Raw genomic sequence first — 19,925 nt, 5'->3', positions numbered from 1 at the left:
CCGTGTATGGAAACGGCGGCTCTCTTTAGTGAGCACCCACTGCGCGCTCCCCGTGTATGGAAACGGTGGCTCTCTTTAATGAGTACCTACTATGCGCTTTCAGTCTCACGTGTTCCTCCAACATGCCCGCAGGATAGGACTAGTGCTATCCACTCTTCTCAGAATGGAAGCTGAGGCTCAGGCCAACGAGGGCACTTTGTGAGGCCACACTGAGAGCCTGTGACAGGGCTGTCCCCTCTGTCCCCAATCCGGATTCTTGTCTGCAGCATTTGGAAGTCACTGGTGAGGCAGCCCACGCTGAGCTCCCAGCCTTACCATAGAACTTGCTTCGGAACATCAGAGTCAGACGAGAAGGCCTGCCTTCCTGTGCTGACTTCACGAAGATGCCTGAGAAGACATCTGGGGGCGTGCTGCTGAGTGCTTGGGGACGTGGGTTCAAACCCAGCCTCCCCATGTACTGACTATGTGACCTTGGACAGGTTATTTAACCTCTCTGCGTCTCAGTTTCCTCATCTGTAAAATGCTGTTAATAAATGTACCTCCCTCACGGGGTCATGGTGAGGACCTGGGAGGTTAAGGCGGCTGCGTGTCTGGCCAGTCTCCAGGGCCGTCCACAGTCACATGCAGAGGAGCACCCACACAGATGCTTCTGGAAAAAGGATTTGTCCTTCTCACAAATTCTCAAAGGAACCAGTGATCCCCACACAATTCAGAATCCTTGTTCTCTTCCAGACTATAGAGGGGAAACTGAGGCCCATGGGGCGAGTGGACTTGTCCAAGGCCACCAGTTGGGGGGCAGCCAAGGAGGTCAGGACCTCAGCCCGGGAAGCCCCTGAGCTTTCAGGCTCATGGTGCCCCAGCAGCGGGTTGGGAGGTTCAGATACCCACACTCCCTGCATACTCCCCTCGCCCTGGATTTCTGCACTGGAGGGGGTCCAGGAGCTGGAAACACAGACTGGGGAGGGGGTACCTGGCCGGTCGGGTCTCCTGCCCTCGCTGCAGGAGAGTGGCTTGAACCAACCTTCCATGTCCAGGCCACAACCAGACCAAAGATGTCCAACCCCGGGGACAGACCTGGCTTAGGGATGTTTCGCTCCCCATGGCTCTCCTAGCACTTCCGGACGGAGAACCATGGGTGTGGGACCAGGCGCCCAGCTCTTACCCCCTTTTTTTTGTAAAACCGGAGGAACATGTATGTCCACGTGAAAGAGCGATATTACTCCTTAGAGGCGGCTGGTGGGGTGCTGAGGGGGTTGTTTCAGGCTGAGCCCGGGAGGCCCAGCCCTGCAGGTGCCTGGGGGCACCATACCAGGACCTGCCGCCAGGTGGCGCCCGCTCTCCGACCTGGGATCCTGGTCCCTGGGATTTGGGGAGAGGACCTCCAGCCCCCAGCCTGGTTCAAGAGTGGACCTGAAGGGCTGGGGACGCTAAGACACGCCCATCGCTCTGTCATCCGTCATCCTTTCTCGACCTCTGTCTTCCTCTCAGTGATTCGTCGTCCTTCCCTCCTCTTCCTCGAGGAGGTAGAGTCCAGCGGGCAGAGCGACTGGCCGTCTAGGTCCATCTGAGTCTTCCCTGGCAGCTGCCCTCCGCTCCTGCAAGCCCTGTCTCCACCTGCTGCCAGGCTCACCTAGCGCCGGCCCTTCTTCCTACCTTCCCTGCAGGGCTCCCTGGCTCAGCCCTGCAAGCTGGTGGCCTCTTAGTGTGAGATCCCAGGACCCTGAAGGAGGGGGGCTTTCAGGGCAGGCTGAGGGGCCTCAGCTTATCTTGGGAGCTGGCTTCGCTGGGGTTGCAGGGGTGACGGCATCCCCAAGGACTGACTGCATCTCTCTGCTCGGTGTCAAATGGCCAGCCCATCCTCTTCACCTGCTTTCTGGGACCACCAGGGCCCGTACTGCCTCTCTGAGCGCTGCCCGGGAATCTGCAGCAATGACCTCCACCAGGGCTGTCATGGGCCTACAGTGCCAGCTGTTCAAGGCTCCATCCTGCCCTCTGCTCCAGGGCGGGCTCCAGCCACCCTGCTCCTCCCATCCTGTCACCACCTCTGTGAGTCTCAGTTCCTGTAAAGACAGACAGTAAACAAGAAATGGCCTTCTGACACTTGGTGTGTGTCCACGCCTTGGCCCAGCTCGGAACATGTGCTGCCGTGCATCTCCCAGGAGAACTTTAGGTACTAGGCAAACACAAACACAAAACAAAACAACAAAAACAACACAGAAGGAAGAGCAAGAGAGGAAGAGGAGGAAGCATTTTCTGGAGGGGGTGTCCCATTCGCTCCCTGTCACATCTGGAGCCACCGCTGGGAGCAGAGCGCCTCTGGCCCAGACTGGATCCTGTGGGTAGAGGGTTGATTATCCGCCCAGCTGTGCTGCCGCCTGCAGAGACGGCTTGCAGGCTGGGACTGTGGGGAGGCTGGGGTTCGATTCCAGTCCATCCTAGAGGCCGGGCGCGGTGGCGCTCACCTACAACCCCGGGGGCTCATGCAGACTGAGGCAGGAGGGTGACCAGCTCGAGGATGACCTGGCCATTACAGGGCCCTGTCTGGAAGGCCGAGGCAGACACCTGCAGTCCCAGCTACTCGGGCTGAGGCAGGAGCATGACAGAGAGACCCTGTCGTTTACAGAAAGAAGGAAAAAGATCTGCGCTGTCTTGTATTTCTCCTGCCGATTTAAGAGATTTTCAAGCTCATTCTGACCATTAGGATTGTCTCTGACCCTAATGTCAGTAGCTTAAACAATGCAGATGTGTCTTTCTTTCTCCCTAACAGCTTGGCAGGTGGTCCAGGTTGGTGTGGTGACCTGGGGGTCCTTTCATCTGGTTGCTCTGCCTTTGTGGCCTTCCTGCCCAAGTTGGTTTTGTGTCCTAGAATGGCTGCTTCAGCTCCAGTCATCACCTCTGCATTCCTTCCAGCAGGAAGGAGTAAGGAGAAGAGCAGGTACCTCCATGTTGAGAATAGATCTTGCAAGTTGCACACACATCCCACTAATGTCCCTTTAGTCAGACCTTGGTCTTGTGGCTCCAACGTGCAAGGGAGGCTGAGAGACATACCTGTATTCTGGCCTACAGTGTGCCCAGATAAAATTGAGGTTCATTACTTAACAAGAGAGGACAACAGATACTGGCAGGCACCTGTCGTCCCTACCATTGTGAGGCTGTCCCCCAAGGAGGGAGCGAGGACACCTCTGTGCTACAGGTGGCCCCCACTGGAGTCCGTCACCCAGCAGGCCCTGCCGAGCCCACGCTGAGTTCACAGGCAGCTCCTGTATCCCAGAGCCTCCATCCGCTGTGAGAGGCAAAGGGGAAGAGGAGGGGAGGCAGGGAGGCCTAGGCCTTCTTTCCCTGCCTGGGGAGAGCCTCAAGGCCACAAGACTTTCAGGCAGTGCTGCCACCTGCCACAGCCCAGGTCCCTTTGTCTTGGGAAGAGGACCCCTTTCCATGGCCCCTGTTCTTCTGGAAGCTGTTGGAGGCCTCCACCCAACCCGACGGCAATCACGCCCCTGACCTTAGCCTTGCCGCCATTTTCTCTCTCTTTTAAAAGAGAGACTTTCTGGCCGTGCATTGTGTTGGTAGAATCTAAGCCCCCTCTCCACGAGCACCTGGGTCTTATTTTCGGACTCCTCTGGGAAGTCGCCAGGGTGGGAGGAGGGAGGTGAGGAAGCAGGGTCTGCGGGTGACTGTCTTTGCAGAGGGCGAAGGTCAGAGGAGCAGCGGAGGGCAGGGCCATGGTCACCACCTGGGTCTGGTCCCGGCACCCCCACCGTTCAGTTCTGTCCTGAGCAAGTCACTGCTCTCTCTGCACCTCAGGTTCTCCTTTGAAAACGTGGGTCATAGGAACACCTACCTCGTGGAGCTGTTCCAGGAATCAAAGGACTTATGTGTCAGGGGGTCCTGGGGTGCTGGGCCCCCAGCTGTCCCCCGGGCGTGGAGCAACCCAGTCTACGCATCTAGCCAGTTACCAAGTGATATGTCCTTTCTCCACCGGCCACAGGCTAGGGCCCTGCCAGGGTAAGACCCCACAGAGGAAGGTCCCCTTGCTGCTTCCTGGCTCCACTTGCCCCTCCAGTTGCAGAGGAGACCACACTGCCCGCCCAGCAGCACCGTCCAGTGAGGGAGACCTGAGTCGGGTCACCTGCTCCTGCACCCAGGGGAGGAGAGGTCAGGAAGGGGGAGAGGGGCTAGGCCCTGGAAGGTGGGGTGGAAACCTGAGCCAGTGGGGGGTGGAGGGGGACCGAGGTCTCACCCATGGCCAATGGGGAGCCCAGGAAGGCAGCCTGCCCCTGGGGGAGCAGTTGATCGAGGCTGAGGAAAGGCAAAGCAGCAGGAACTGTGGGCACGCACTCCTGGCCTCCTCAGCTCTTCCTAGGGAGCTCTTCCGTACACCCCAATAATCATAGCGAGATGAATTCATGTCTAACTTTTACTTTTATCATTGAAAGCCTTTCTATAAGATAGCTTCCAAAATTCTTTGCCTACAACAAAGTCATTAATTACTATTGCTCACAATAGCCGAGCGCTATTCTTGGGAATCCTGGCAACACGAGATTTCACCTGTAAATTCCGTTCAAATATGATGAAGGGCAATGAATTTTATGATGACTACATGGAACGATTCATGAACTTGGCATGACATTTGGTTTTCTAGATGTTTAATTAAACATTTATTGATTTTGATTTTGCAGTGGAGCTTTTTCCCTCCACACTTTGGAGCTGAAACATTTCCAAAGGCTCATGAGACCTGAGCAGGCCTGGGGTACTAAAGCTTCCATCCCTAGGAGGTAAGATGGAAAACAGAGAGACTCGTATGACAGGGACGGCACCCCCGGTCCTACGGGTGAACTGAGGGGGAAGCAGGGCTGTCGCTGGGTCCACGGAAAAGACAGGGCTCCAGATGTGCAGATTTTCCGGGGCCTGCCTCGTACCCTAGTGGTTAAGGGAGCTGGACCCCCATGGCTCGGCCCCGGCCCTGGGGTGTGTGTGCACACTGAGGTGGCCCAAATCCCAACAGGATGGAGAGGGAGAGGGGACTGGGTGTGCCCATGCCCCACTGGGGCTGCTCCACCTCCCTCCCCTGCCCCTGCCGAGTGAGCATGCCCTGTGGCAACTAAAGAAAAAAGAAGGAAGGAAGGGAGGAAGGGAGGGAGGAAGGAAGGGAGGGAGGAAGAAAGGGAGGAAGGAAGGGAGGGAGGGAGGAAGGAAGGAAAGGAAAGGAAAATTCTTTGGCTAAAGGGACAGTTTTTTGGTTTTGGTTTTGGTTTTGGTTTTTTTTTGTTTTTGTTTTTGTTTTGTTTTGTTTTGTTTTTTGAGAGGTTTTAGCTATAGGGTGCATGTGCTCACCAGACAGACAGAGAGAGAGAGAGACAGAAAACGAGAAATCACCCCCCCTCCCCCGAGGGGATGGCCACTCCACAATCCCTTCTCCTCCATTCTCCTCTCGGAATCTTCGGCACGCACACACATGTACCCAGCATGAGGAGGAGGGATTGCATGACCACGCCCCACCAAGGGGGTGCTTTGGCCTTCTCTCTCTGTTTCTCTCTGGCAATTAAGAAGGAAGGAGGGCAGCAGGTGGCGTGGTGGGTTAGACGCTGGATTTTACATGGCAACCACGGCTCGAGTCCCAGACTCAGTGGCTTGAAAATCATACTGGGCACATGTGCGTGCCCAAAATCCCAGGAGGAGAATGGAGGAGAAGGGTGATTTCTCACTTTTCCTCTCTCTGTCTCTCTCCAGTGAACACATATACCCTATGGCAAAAACCTAAAAAAAAAAAAAGAAAGAAAGAAAAAGAAAAAGAAAGGAAAGGAGGGAGGGAAGGAGGAGAAGGGGAGGGAGGGAGGAAGGAAGGAAGGAAGGAAGGAAGGAAGGACATGAAATGTGTAACTTTTAATTTAAAACAGGCACCGATGTCCCCGAAAAGCCCTAAGATGTGCGCAGCAGCTTGGACGCAGTGGGAGGTCACCCCGCACCCGAGTTCTGGGGCATTCCTTCGTTCACTGCGTCCCTGTGCCATCCTGGGGGTAGGAAACCAGCACTAAAGCTACATTTCACAGATGGGAACACTGGAGCGCAGAGAGGTTAGGCGGTGACGCGGTCCAGGCGCAGCGCTGGTGGCAGTACAGAGGGGTGCAAGGCCGAGCTCCCTCAGAGACTGCCACCACCGTGGACAGCGGGGCTCAGGCTCCAGAGTGGGCCGCCAGGGGGAGGGAGCTGGGGTATTTATCCTTCCACTGCCAGCCATCATCAGGGAGGCTGCTCTCAGGAGCGCTGATTCCCCAGCACTCGAGGCCTGTCCTGGGGTGGGCAGAGAAGATTCTAGAGATGAGAGGAAACCGTGGGCATCAAAACCTAGGTGCTTCCAGCTGGAGGTTGGGCCCATGTGGACAGAAATCGCAAAGGCCGAAGGGTTGTGAAGGGCACTGACGGCATTTGTGACAGTTCTCTGCAGAAGTCACTCCTCTCGGGGACTAAGGTCCAGAGGGGTCAGTAGCATGCCTGAGTGGGACAGCTGGGAAGGGGTAGTGGGGGGGACTGGAACCCAGGTCAGCTGACCACAGAGCTGCAACCCTGCCTCCACACTCTGCCTCAGCGTGGTGGACTCCCAGGGAGGGTAGGCGGAAGTCTAAGTCCATGACTTCTAAAAAATTCGTTTTTAAGCGCTTTCACTTAATCAAGTTAGATGCTTTTAAAGACAAATTTAATTCTTTTGAGCTCAGTAAAAGCCTTTTAATAAGCTGAACATCATCATTTTAGCCCTCTGCTCTCAGTGTGACCAGGCGTGGCAGGGAGGGGCCTAACAGGGAGGGGAGAAGGAGAGGACAGGGACCTGGTGTGGAGACAGGGCAGGTGGTACAGCATGCCAGTACATGCCACAGGCGCAGAGGCACACACAGGCACACACACACACACAGGCGCACACAGACGCGTACACACACACCCGGCTCCGTTTATTTTAAAATGTGCTTTTACATTTAAACTGATCATTTCTTCCACATTGTCTGATTGCGAAGCTTTTATAATATCTGTTTTATTTTTGGAAGCCGTCTGACTTCAGAGGCGCAGGAGCGCGGCTGAGCTGGCCCAGATCCTGCGTGCTGTCTGGCTGGTCGGCTGGCACATCCTCCTCAGCTGAACGTTCCGTCTAGGCCTGGTGAGACAGGAAGCCAAACACACACGCTGAAAAACGTTCAACAAATATCAACTCAAAACCGACTCGCACTCACGATGTTCCCAGCTTAGCACGAAGGACAGCGCGTGGTCGACACGGCCCAGCAGTGTCTCTGTCTTTGCGAAATCTTTTGCGATCGATGCATTTACTTGTCCAAGGTGGCGGAATCTGCCGGTCTAGCCCCCAACCCCTTCTGGGAAAAACCTCTCCCATTTCCTTTGGAGAAGCACCTCCCGCTTTCTCAATCCACAGGAGTGGGAGGGAGCTGACCCTGCCTCCAAGGCCCGGGCCAAGCCTGACCAATCACGTGTTCTAGTCTTGTTGCACAGTGATTGGTTCGGGGAGGGGCATGTGACCTACGGCAGCCAATGAGATTCAACTCTGAGACTTTGGCTGACTGGATCTCGAGGTGAGAAAATGCACTTGGAGAGAAGACGGTGCCAGAGGGGAAGGTGTCGAGGAGGAAGTCAGTGGAGAGAACAGGAGAGGGAGGTGCAGAGACGCCTGGCTGCCATCCCCCGGGCACATCCGGGCTGGCAGTGTCAGCGCTCTAGCCCACCGCTTCTCAGTGAGATGAGCAACAATCCCTTCTCTGCAGAAGTCAGTCTGAGCTGGGTTTGAGTCCCCGACTATAGAAAAAATGAACTAGTACTTAGACTTTCTTTTACTTTTATTGGAAAACCGAAGTGTTGGATGAACTGGCTCAAGATCATAGAGTAAGCTTTTCTGAGAGCGTGCAGCCCACGCAGGCTCCCTCTGCCACACGTGTGCTAGGGCTCTCTGCTTGACCTCCCTCAGAGATGGGCTGCTCACTAGCAGCATTTTGACATTAGGGGTGTCTCTTCCTCCAGGGAAAATGGGATTACATGTAGGCTCAGATGTATGTGTGCATCCCCAAAATCCCAACAAGAGAACGGAGGACGGAGAAGCGATTGCTGCCTGGCCATTCTCCCAGGGATGCATTTTCACTTTCCCTATCTGCCTCTCCTCTGCTGAGCTTATGCACCCCATAGCAAACCAAAATAAATAAGGAAATGTGTGCATTGAAATGTTCTGAAGCGATGAAAAAGAGGGTGAAAGAACTGCATTGGCAGGGAACGTTTCAACACATTGAGGAGAACGTGTATAAAACTACAGTATGACTCAATTTAAAGAATGGAGGAGAAGGGATTGTTGTGTGGCCATCCCTCTGGGGATGATCTCTCACTTTCCCTCTCACTATCTCTCTCTCTGTCTCTTAGCGAGCACATGCACCCTGTGGCAAAAATCTTAAAAATAGATAAATAAAATAAAGACATATGTGGTTATGCGTAACACAGGAAAGTGCGCAGCGAGAGAATGTGTTATCTTTCTGGTGAGTTGTAGTCTACGTCTTCTCATTTCTCTCTGATGACCAGCGTGAATTACCTGCGCACAGTGGTCAGCTCGAGCTGCAGGGCTGGGTGTGGGTTTTTCACCGAGCTGCAGGTTAGAATCCAGCGCGGGTTCACACGCAGGCCGCCTTCTCCAGGCCTCATGTGGTGGAGGGAGAGGGGGAGACCCCGTTCTTTGCTGTCTTCCTATCAGGCCACTGATCCCGACGTGAAGGCCCTGCCTTCCTGACCTCATGACCTCGCTGCTCCCCAGGCTCCATCTCCAAACGCCATCACGTTGGGCTCAGGGCTTCAGTCCACGAAGGGGGTGCGGTGCGGTCCATGGCGCTATGTAACGAACGAGTGCCCCAAATCAAGCATTCCGTCGTGGGGACACGACAGATGAGCGACATCGGCAGTCACGGCAGTGAGAACAGCGACTACGGAATTTCAGCTTTCAAAGCAGCAGGTGGACGGTTTGGTTATGCCGCGGTGCAGAGCGCAGGCGCTGTCGGTCCTGGTGGGTGGAGGTGGACATGGGAGGGCCAAAGTGGTGAGGAAGGGAGGAGGGCGGGGCAACAGAGGCCAAAGCCCAGCTGGCGGTGGCCAGAGAAGCTGCCGCTCTCTAGGGGGACATGGAGGTCGTATCCCTCACACTCCCTCACAGTGACGACCTTGAGAGGGACTGGCTTAGTAGTTCCATTCCTACGTGCTAGCTGGATGAACGGGGAAGCCAGAGCACTGCCCCCCCCCGCCTCCCCCTGCACAGCAGGAAGCCAGCAGTTTGCTAGATGCAAAACCCAGAGCAGAGGTAGGTGGCTGGGATCTCAGAAGGGCAGCGGCCAGAGAAGGAGGGTGAGAGCCCTGGCCTGGGCTGCAGGTTCTGAAGGGCTGGGCAGGGGCTGGGCTTCCACCTGCTGTTCCACTGTGATGAAAAGTCCTGCAGGTCCCAGGTGATAAGGGACGGCATGTCTTGATCTTATTCGGGGCTGTTGGAGACCCACAGGCCAGGGCTTCCTGCCAGCCTGCTCCACGGGGAGAATGCCAGGGCTGAGGGCCTCCTGAAGGCCCCTGGCTGGCCTGGGCAGCATGGCGCCAGGACTGTGGTGTGGGGGTGAGAGTGCAAACCTCAGTTCAGGCAACCCTGGGCTCCCCTCTAGACCTGCCTCCACCCAGAACCATTTTTTCATCCCTAAAATTCGGCCACCACCCGTGCTTCAGGGGGGCGAGCACCCGTCGCCACTGTGTGGCTGTGCTCAGCTGGTGCCAGATGCCCACCTGGGGGCAGACCTCAGCTCTGCCACTAACTGACTGGGCAACTATGCAGAGGGTTCCTCCCTGTGAAGGGGGACGACACTAACTCCTGCCTCTCAGAGTTATGGGGAGGGGTGGGTGTGCCGGTAGAGTGTCCTGAAAGCAGCACCTGCTCCATGGAAGCATTAGCTACTGCGGTGGGTGACTGCGAAACCCGGCTTCCCCCTCCTCCTGTGCCCAGGACTGTGCTTCCCGCTGCCCACGGAGAGGCCCTCCGCCCACCTGGTGGTGTGACCAGTAGCAAACAACTGCCATGCTGGAAGTCACGTGGCTGGCTGCAGGCTCGAAACCCTGGGCCAGTTTGAAAACATGCCAGGTACGTGTGTGGGCACCCTCGATTCTGATGGGCTGAAGAGACAGGGAAAGGGGACCGTGGCATGTCAAGACCATGGGGAGAGCACCTCTCTCTCGGGCACACATGCACTCGCTATCATTAGCAAAGTAAAATAAACATAGTAGGTGCAGCCTATTTCCCTTCCCCTTGAATCTGGATGGCCTGCGTCCTGCTGTGGCTAATGGAATGTGCCAGACCTGAGCCAGGACCTCAGAAGGCCTTGCACATTTCTGCTCTTTCTTATAGCCCTACCCAGCAACCAGGTAAACACCCTGCTGTTGGATGAGGGCCCATGTGGGGCAGAGATGAGCCACCTCGGTGGGGGCCATCCTGGGTCAGCCAGCAGTAGTCATCCCAGACTGCATGATCGGCCCCAGCTGAGATCAGATGAACCTGGTTTGGATCAGTAGAACTGCCCTACTGACCTCTAGGTTTGTGAGACCTAATAAATGTTCAGTGAAGTCACTGTTTTGAGATGATTTGTTACGCAGCATTAGCTTGCTGACACAGCTATTCTTCAGTGCTGACTGGTTTTCTGAACACACCTTATAGGTTGGCTTCACTAATCCTCTCTCCAGATGCCCAGGGCCACCAAAGACCAAGCTGTGCCATTGTATCCCCAACCCCACCCCTCCAGGGGCTGCCTCCCTTTGTTAGAAATAAAGATAAAAATAGACAAAGAATAGTAAGATTTAAAGAATTAAATACTCCACTTTCAATAGTTGATTAAAACAAAACAACAACAACAAAAAAAAAGCAAAGAAGATTGACAAGGAAACAGAACACTTCAAAAATATTAGGAACCTGGGCCAGCCTGGTGCCATGGTGGATAAGGTGGCTGGATCCCAGATGGCTGGCTCTGTGGTTCAAGTCCTAGACCCATTGGCTTGAAAAACATGCTGGGCACATGTGTGTGCATGTCCAAAATTCTGAGAGGAGACTGGAAAGAAGGAACTGTGGCTTGGTCATCCCACCTGGGGGTTGTTTTCTTACAGTCCCTCTCTCTTTCTTCATCTCTAGGAAGTGCAAGCACCCTAGAGCACACAGATTGTATATTATATGTGTATATATCTCTCTCTCCAACGAGATCTCATAGACATCCATAGAATGCCCAATCTGACAACTAATAACACACATTCTTCCCAAGTGCATGTGAGAAATTCTTCCACCACTTTAGGATATAAAACAGTTGTAATAAACTTTAAAAAATTGAAATCACGCAATGTACATTTTCTCTCCACAATGGAATGAATTAAAATAAAAAATATTAGAGCGTGGACCAGCCGGTGATGTGGTGGTTAAGGTGGCTGGACCCCGCATGGCCGACTGTGCGGTTCAAGTCTCAAACGTGAAGACTTGGAAGACGCGCCTGGCACCTGCACGTGCATGCCCAAAACCCCAAAAGGAGAATAGAAGCGAAGGGACTGCAGCATGGCCACACCCCCGGGGGCCTTTCTCTCTTTCTCTCCCTGTCTCTCTCCCTCTCCCCATGACAAAAAAAAAAAAAATGTTAGAGCTAATAAACGAATTCAGCAGGGTTCAGGATATGGAATCAATACACAGAAATCAATTGTATTTCTATAAATTCATAATGAACAATTCGAAAGTGAAAATAAGATCATTCAATTTATAATAATATTCCAAAGACTAAATTACTCAGGTAAAAATTTAGCAAAGGAAGGTGAGACTTACACACTAGAATGGCAAACCGTCAGCAGAGGAAATGAAATAAGAGCCAAATCAATGGGCAGAAACTTCAGCTCACAGACTGGAAGACCTGCTATTGTTAAAGATGGTGCTCCCCAAAACCGAGTTCCAGATTCCATGCAGTCCTCATCTAGACCCTCGGTGGCTGTGACGCATAAAATGAGGGCTGACCCTAACATGCATGCGGGACACAGCGTCTCGGAGTACCCCAGACCACCACCACTGGAAGGGAGACACTCCTTGATTATAAATCTCACTACGAAATGACAGTAGTCGCGCTTGTGTAGCCCCGATAAGGGTAGGCATATAAACCAATGGAACAGTCAGAAGTCTGGAAAGAAACACCTGTATGTTAAGTTGTTTGTTCTCCTGTCGGTACGTTTCCAATGGTCGGGATGGCCGATTTCAAAAGGAAACAATGCTCTTCTCAACAAATGATGAAGAGCCAAACGGATATCCACACACAAAAGAGGGAAGCCGAGTACAAATCCTCCAAGTCAGTCAGCGGTAGCATAGCAAGACACGTCGAGATGAGTTAAAACTGTGAAACGCCCAGAAGAAAATGCCCGTATAAATCTGTGCGAGTTCAGATCTGTGCAATAGTCCCGAATATAACGGGGGAAAGTCAACCAAAGGGGAAAAAATTGGATTTTGTCCCTTAAAAAGAATGAAATTCTGTCACTGAAGGCTACACGGGTGGGCGTGGAGGACACATTAAGTGAAATAAGCCAGACCACGTGTCTCACCCACATGAGGAAGTGAGGACATGACCTGAAAGAAGCAGAGGGTGGAAGGGTGACTACCTGAGGCCAGGAGGGTGGGAGGCATGGAGACGTGGGGCATCTCAGGTGGGCAGGGGGAACTAGTACCAGTGCCACAAGGTGCCCGTCAGAGTTCGCGACAATTCACTGTTTATCCCGAAGCAGCTAAAGAAAATCTGAACATGCCCAACAGGAAGTAAGAGAGGCGGTCGTAATGACGGATCTGCTACTGCCCTGCTCTGCCCATCGCGGGGCATGCCCTCGTACTGAAAACTCACATTGCACCCCATAAAGACAAGCGCACCGTTATTATATGTCAGTGAAGGAAACGGGCCAACTGGTGACCTGGCAGTTAAGGCACTGGATCCCACATGGGATTTAAGTCCCGGGCCCAGCGATTTGAAAAATAAACCCAGAATGTGGCGTGCATGCCCAAAATCCCTAAAAGAGGGAGAAATGGAGAAGAAATTGTGGCATGACCATCCCCCATGGGGAGGGAGTGCTTCCTCTCTCTCTTTCTCTCTTTCTAATAAGCACACATGCCACCCAGCAAATTAAAAGCAAAAACAAACACATTTCCCTTTGGCCCTAAAGTCACAGTTTGCTTCTTTTGTTACTTGAAGCCGGAAGCTCCCAGCGCAGAACGCAGGACGCAGGACGCAGGACGCAGGACGGCTCCTGTCTGCCCAGGTGAGCACTTTCTGCCCTCAGCTACCGGCCAGGTCTGCCCGTCTGTCCAGGAAGCCTTTGAGTACGCGGGGTGGGGTGGAATGGTGGACAGGGCACCCCAGCTCTTACGAGAGGACTCTTACCTGGGAGCTTTTCCACGGGAGGCCAGCAGGCCTCTGCATGCCTCGGTTTTCCGGTCTGAAGAGCGGGTGTGCTGTGAGGACAGAAGCGGCTAGGAAGACCCTCCTGGGAGCTTGTATTCGGTCCTAGAATCAAAGGCCCCAACTGAGTCTGGCCCCAACTCCAGCCGTGTGGCTGTCCAGGCGATGCCATGAACCCCCATGTCACGCAGTAGCTGTGTCGGTAGAGGTGACAGAGAAGCGTGTGGCATCCTGGAAGACTTCCTGGGGACAGTGCCACCTGAGCTGCTTGGAGGAACGCCAGGGCAGTGAAAGGGCCAAGAGCAGGGGTTCCAGGTGAAGCGCTGCGGCAGGCACGGGCGAGCAGCCGCACAGGAAGAAAGCAGGTGTGCGGGAGGCGCAGGCGGGGCCTTCCGCTGGAGCAGCTGTGGCTTCTGGGGCCTCCTGAGTATCTGAGGTCATGAGGGACGTGGAGTAGTCCAAGACCTGGGTTGGGGAGTGGTGGTCATGGGGGGCTGGCCAGGCTGAGTGGCAGAGACTCAAGGAGCGGTGGGCCTGGACTCAAGGGGCGGTGCTGCCTGTCCCAAGGCCAGTGGGCTGCAGGAAAGAGACCAGAAAGGGTGTCCAGGATGGGCGTGGGCATCTGAGGGGTGTCCAAGACAGGCGTGGGCATCTGATGGGTGTCCAGGATGAGCTGTGAGCACTTGAGGGGTGTCCAGGACAGGCTGTGAGCGTCTGAGAGGTAACCTGGCCAGGCGGACAACAGCCACCACTGATAACAAGCTCAGGAAATTGCCCTGTTGCTCTGGCCACATTCCAGAAACTTCTCAGGAGGCACCAACTGCTAGAGCAGATGTGTGGGGCGGGGAGGAGCTGGGGCAGATGACCTGCTGGATTTCAGGCAACTGCTGGTGAGAGGGGGCATGTGGGGGCCCAGGGCTGCCACCTGGCCCTGTGGTCACCTCTGCGTGGAGGGTCTGCCCACACCCCGTGGCCTACACTAGCCTAGGGACTGCCATGTGCTGGCCACCCCGTGTCCCTGGGGCAGGTGTGGCACGCAGCATGTGTGTGGTGCCTTGGGCCTGCAGGACACCAAGCCCCTTCCTGTCCTGTTTCTGAGGGTCCTGCCCCAAGGATGGTGATGCCTGCCGCCCTGCTCTCCTAGCCCACCTAGGGGCCCCACCCCTGCCCTCCCGGGCTGGGGGCAGGACTGAGGTGCCCCTCCCCTCCAGGGCCGGCTGTGCTGCACCTCCAGGGCTGTGGGGGCGCCTGGTTCACCCCGAGCTCACCTTCCTCCTGACATTCCCAGCTCTCAGTCGGCCATCCACACCACACCCCTCACTGCGCAGCACGCTCTCCTCGCTCGACCCACCGCACTGTCTGGGGCACCAGCTTTGGGTCTGAAACCGAGATTCTCCAAGTTCAGGGGTTAGGCCTCCCAGAAGCCCCCTCAGGGTCTGGCAGCCAGCTGTGCTGGAAATACCAGAGTGAAAGACGGGCTGCTGAGGGGAGCTGCAGACTTCAGGGAGAGCCTGGTGTGGGGCTGGGCCCTAGCAGGTGCCAGGCAGCTGTCCTGACCCCTTCGTTCCGCAGCGGCAGAGCTGTGTCTGCCGGGACTGCTCTCCCAGTGGGGGAGGGGACCCTTCTTGGTCAGGACCCGGTCCTCCCTCCATTCTGCCCTGACTCCCCGGGGGACGCGCTTCTGTGTGCAAACTGCCCAGGACCGTTTGTGGGCATTTGACGCGTGTGACGCCCGCCCAGGAGCCCTGCCGTAATCAGGTGGTTAGCATGCGCCGGGACACCGTCGGCACACACGTGTCTCCTTCAGATGCCAGGTCCGAGCTTGCCCAGGCGCCATCATGAACCCCACTCTGCAGAGGTGACCGAGGGTCAGCAGGGCAGCTGGTGGACTCCGCCAGCTGGGGCACAGTCCCATCCCTGCTCTGACCACGGGTCGTGGTCCTTTCCTCCCAGTCTAGGAACAGGGAGGCAGATGGAGCAGAGTTCTCCCCCAGCCGGGGAGCTGCCATCCTCCAGCATCGCTCAAAGCCTGTGAGCTGCTTCCAGAGCTCTGTGGGCCAGAACTGGGGAACCCTGAGCCTAAATAGCAGGCGTCCTGGGGGTTGCAGTCTACACCGACCTTCTTGAAATCCCCATCAGACATTAAAGGTGGTTCTGTTTAGAGATTAAAGAGACACTCTCTGTAGCAGGTACTGTGGGTGCCCACTCAGGGTCCCTCGGAGCTCTCCCCGGAAGGCCGCCCTGGGCCTTGGTGACTACTCACTGCCCTGCTCTTCTGCACCGAGCTGGGGGGCTCTGACTTACACCCAGGCTCTCCGCAGGCCCTCTTGGCCTCAGGCTGAGGCTGGAACTTCCCTTCATCTGAGCCCCTTGCTCAGAATCCCTCTTCCCTGTCCTCTCCCTTGACCATTCTAGCTGATGCCCAGGGGTATTTCCTAAGACACCCCTTCCACACAAGGTCACATCTGAGTTCACTTCTGGAAGAAATCCAGCTAAGACAGTCCCTTTCTGGCAGACCTCAGAGCCTCCACCCTGCAGTCATGAAAAGATGATTTTCCAAGACAGGAAAAGTATGTGATGTTCCCCAAACCCTACAGCCGCCCCCTTCATAGCAGCTCAATGGGCCGCCCTCTCCCCGTGGGTGCACCTGTGGGGCCGTGGGAAGGGGGTGGGGACAGGGGCTGGGAACAGCAACAGGCCAAAGAAGTGAAAAAGCTCCGTTCCAAAGAATTGTAAAATTTATTGTGTAAGTATTGCAGCTTTTCAGAATGTCGTCATTGCCACGAGTGATTACTGACACACAACAACAATCTCCTCAGGGTGTGGACTGGATCCAAGAGCAGTCTACACAGCAGCTACGCGGTGTGGGCGTGCACGCGGTGAGCCACGGGAGCTTACGTAAGTGTCACTCGAACAGAACTTGGGAACGGCTGTGGGAGTGCAGGGTCCGAACGCAACGAGGAACTCAACGTGAAAGCGTCGTCATCGGTGTGACAGCGTGGACTCAGGAGGAGACAGGACGGCGTGTCCTGAGCGCTATGGTACAGCGAGAACCCAAGCGCAGTTTCGGGTTAAACGAACGAACAAACAAACAGAAAACATTTTCCTTTCCTTACCATTGGGATGTTTCCTGCTCTGGAAGCTTTGTGTTGTGTGTAGGAATAAGAAAACTTTCTCTGAAACGCACAATTGACAGGACAGCCGGCGAGGGCAGGGGCGGCGCGGGCTCTCGCCCTGCCCTGAGTTTTGCTCTCTGCTGAGGAGAGGTGCCAAGCGCTGGGCTGAGAACATGGAGGGCTTCTGGCACAATTGCCAAGCCCGTCTACACAGACACGGGCTCTCACAGGGCGGATTTTCACTTGGAGGAAAGGTAGTTTACAAGCAGGAAACTGGAGGGGCCACGTCTCAGGCCCCAGGAACAGCAGACCCTGAAGCCGAACTCGTGAGGATGCTGCCTAACTTCCTACTGAAAACGGGGGCCCCTGACGGGCAACCCGGGGTTTCAAAGATAACGGCGTGAGTAGCGACATGTCGAGGAGAGAGTACACCCTGGGCTCGGGCCGACAGGGAAGCCAAGGGCCCAGCTCGGGCATGGCTTGCAGGCATTCGCTTGGTCTGCTTGGAGCTGCCCCTGCTCTTGACAAGTTGCTCCCACAGGAACTTCTGCCACTGTCACCCACCAGGAGCGGAACCCAGTGAGACAGGGCCTCAGCACTGGGCTGTGATCGGAGGGGCTGGCTCCACTCACAAGCCACCCCTCTCCTTCCTTGCCAAGCATAGCAGAAACAGCAGCTAGACCATAGCACAAAGCAACAAGCATCAAAACAGCTTGGCTCCAGAGACGTTGGGAACACTCTAGCCTGGCCTTTGGCGATGCCACTCACACCAACTGGGTCACTGCTAGGTTTTCGACCCAGGCGAGAATGAAACAGAGTCCTTGACAGAGAAGACTGGGGGAAGGGAGGTGATGCCTCACCAAGCTAGGCACATCCATGGGAGAGGAGGTGAGGACGTGAGAGTGATGGGGATGTCTGAGAAGCAGCAGTAGCCCTTCAAGATCACGGGACGGGATGCCAGTCCCAGGTGAGTGAGGCACTGTCCAGGAACGTCCCCCACCCGAAGCGAGAGAAGAAGGTTACTGCTTCCTCGGTAAGGCACTAGAGACGCTTCACATAAAGGAAAGATACGTCTGAAAAATCTCTGCGTGTCCCTGCACCTTTTGGGACAAACGGTGTCGGTTTCTCTGCACGACCTGAAAAAAGAATCTTCTTCAAGAGAGAAGCAAATATTAGGCTGAAGACCCCACGGAGAGGCAGGTTCTGCCGGGGTCAAGGTACAAGAACTTCCTGCCAGGCAGGTCCGTGGAACTCGGAGTCCCCACGAGCTGCCAGTCACTGTGTTCTTAAGATACACACACATATAAATAGAGTTCGAGCGGCCGGAACCGCGAGACTGCTGTCAGGGCTGTTTTTCAAGTAATAAAACGTTGCCTACAAACGATGGTTATCGCCGCGGATGGCTTTCTTTAATGTTGGCCTCCTAGTTAGCGTTCAGCGGGAAAGGAGAAGCCACCTGCGTGATGGAAGGGGCCGTGGGAGGCGGTGGGAGCCTGCTCCTGAAGTGGGGGGGCACTCCACGGGACACGAGCCCGCCCACCGTGGGGGACACCTGAAGTTCCAGTCACAGCTTCCGGCATGTCCTGAGGGGCCCAGTCCTCTCTTGTCACCTCCCTGTATTCTCCCTGCTCACCAGCAAGGGCTCCCACCAACTCCACATCTACCTGGTAAAAGCGCGGTGACCAGGAGCCGAGTCCCACACAGATGCAGATGAGAACGCAAACACGTGGGAAGGGACTGTTTCCGCAGACGGGAATGGAAGTGCGGGAACGGGGAAGGTCAGGAATCCCGCTTGTACGGCATCAAGCAGACTGGTGGGGCCTGACTGCCCTTGCTTCAACCCACCCATGTGTCCTAGGAGAATCTGGGCTGGTCACCTTTTCATCTCGGGTCATCTGTTTATTGGCCTCTCCAGTGAGAATCGATACGTAAGGGAATCGGACAGGGACGAGGCCGCTGACGCGTCGGGCCTGTCCAATCGCCCGTGGACCGCACTGACCACAGCCAACCAGTCTGGAGCCAGCCGGGTCGCTGCCCTGTGCAAATGAGCCACCTGGCCCCTGGGTGCTCCGGCCATGCGCAGGAGTGCCCGCAGCGTGGGAGGAGCACTTTGCTCCTTCCCACGGGAACTCCCGTGGTTGAAAAAAAGAGGAGGGAAAAGTAGGATTCCTTCAGTAACAGTTTATTTTCATTTGGGGACGGCAAAGCCACCGGCTGAGCTTGGGGCCTCTGTGCTAACTTCACTGTTTCCTTTTGATCCAAAGGCTGCCCTGGCCCAGCGGGGAAGACGCGTGTCCCCTTCGGTAGGGAATGTACAACGCGGTCACGACCTGTCACTAGACAGAGTGCCCACTCTGTGGGGACAGCCCTCAGGAAGCCAGCCTCCCCGGCCAGGGCCCTTCCTAGACTGCGAGGAAGCACGCCTTCTACCTGACGTCGACTCCGGAGTTGTGACATCGCTCACGGAGAGCCGACAGCAGGACGGAAGTTTCCATCGGACGAGCACTGACAGATTTATATTAAAAAATAGTGCAAAATCTCAACATTTATATAAATAACTCTAAAGCCCTGCTTTGTCATGTTTTCTTTACAAGGTAATACACACTTTCTGAGTTGGCACTCAAAAATTGCCATTCTTTTCCTCTTCTAGTTCAGAAAACAACATCTTTTTTTAATAGGCCTCTTCTAATACAAAAATACTCCTGCCCTCCCACATACAGTTTCTCTTATTTTATATATATTTATATATATATAATATTGCAGAGTTTTAAACAAAGGTTTTGTGCAAATTAAACAAAGGTTTTGTGCAAATATGTCTTTAAAGTTAAGTGAAATTATCATAAACAAAAGAAAATAAGCATTCACGCACACAGCTCAACTAGAAAGAAAAGACTAGAATTTGTTTGCTCTTTTGCCTTCAAGACACAGCTCAACAGAGAAACGTGGCTTCTGCAAGCTCCTTAGCTTGTGCATTCAGACCAGACATGACACGTAAATATTTGTACACGGAGAGGCGGGCAGCTGCTGCGCCGCGGCCGCGGCCCCCGCCGCCTCGCTCCTCTCCTAGAAGTGCGGAGTGTCCTGCCCTCTCCCCGCGGCGCCCGGCCGCCCGGGCTCCTAGAGCGGGTGTCCTTTCTGCTTATCCTTCTCCTTGCCCCAGATGGCTGAGCTCTCCAGGGGGCCGATGTGTGTGTGATGCAGCAAGGAGGGCGGCCCGCTGCTCAGCTGGTGCTGGAAGGAGGAGCCGGGGTAGTGCCCGATGACCTCGCTGTAGGTGGGGGGCGGCCCCTCCATGCGCCCGCCACTGCCGTAGCACGTGGCGCTGATGCCCGAGTTGCTGCCGGGG

General features: G+C 55.2%; 1 protein-coding gene across 1 annotated transcript in view; it reads right to left on the bottom strand.

The window, feature by feature from the left end:
- Nucleotides 1–19,368: 19,368 nt before the first annotated feature.
- PMEPA1 (prostate transmembrane protein, androgen induced 1) overlaps nucleotides 19,369–19,925 on the bottom strand; it is a gene marked incomplete in the record, with an annotated part of 55,405 nt that continues 54,848 nt past the window's right edge. Inside the window, 1 exon segment of the mRNA XM_014582251.2 lies at nucleotides 19,369–19,916. Coding sequence (XP_014437737.2) covers nucleotides 19,697–19,916 — 220 coding nt within the window.

Source organism: Tupaia chinensis, unplaced genomic scaffold, assembly GCF_000334495.1.
Source record: "Tupaia chinensis unplaced genomic scaffold, TupChi_1.0 Scaffold000066_1, whole genome shotgun sequence".
Taxonomy (NCBI): domain Eukaryota; kingdom Metazoa; phylum Chordata; class Mammalia; order Scandentia; family Tupaiidae; genus Tupaia; species Tupaia belangeri.
Note: the sequence above shows the minus strand (reverse complement) of the source record. Positions and strands in the feature narration are given on the sequence as shown.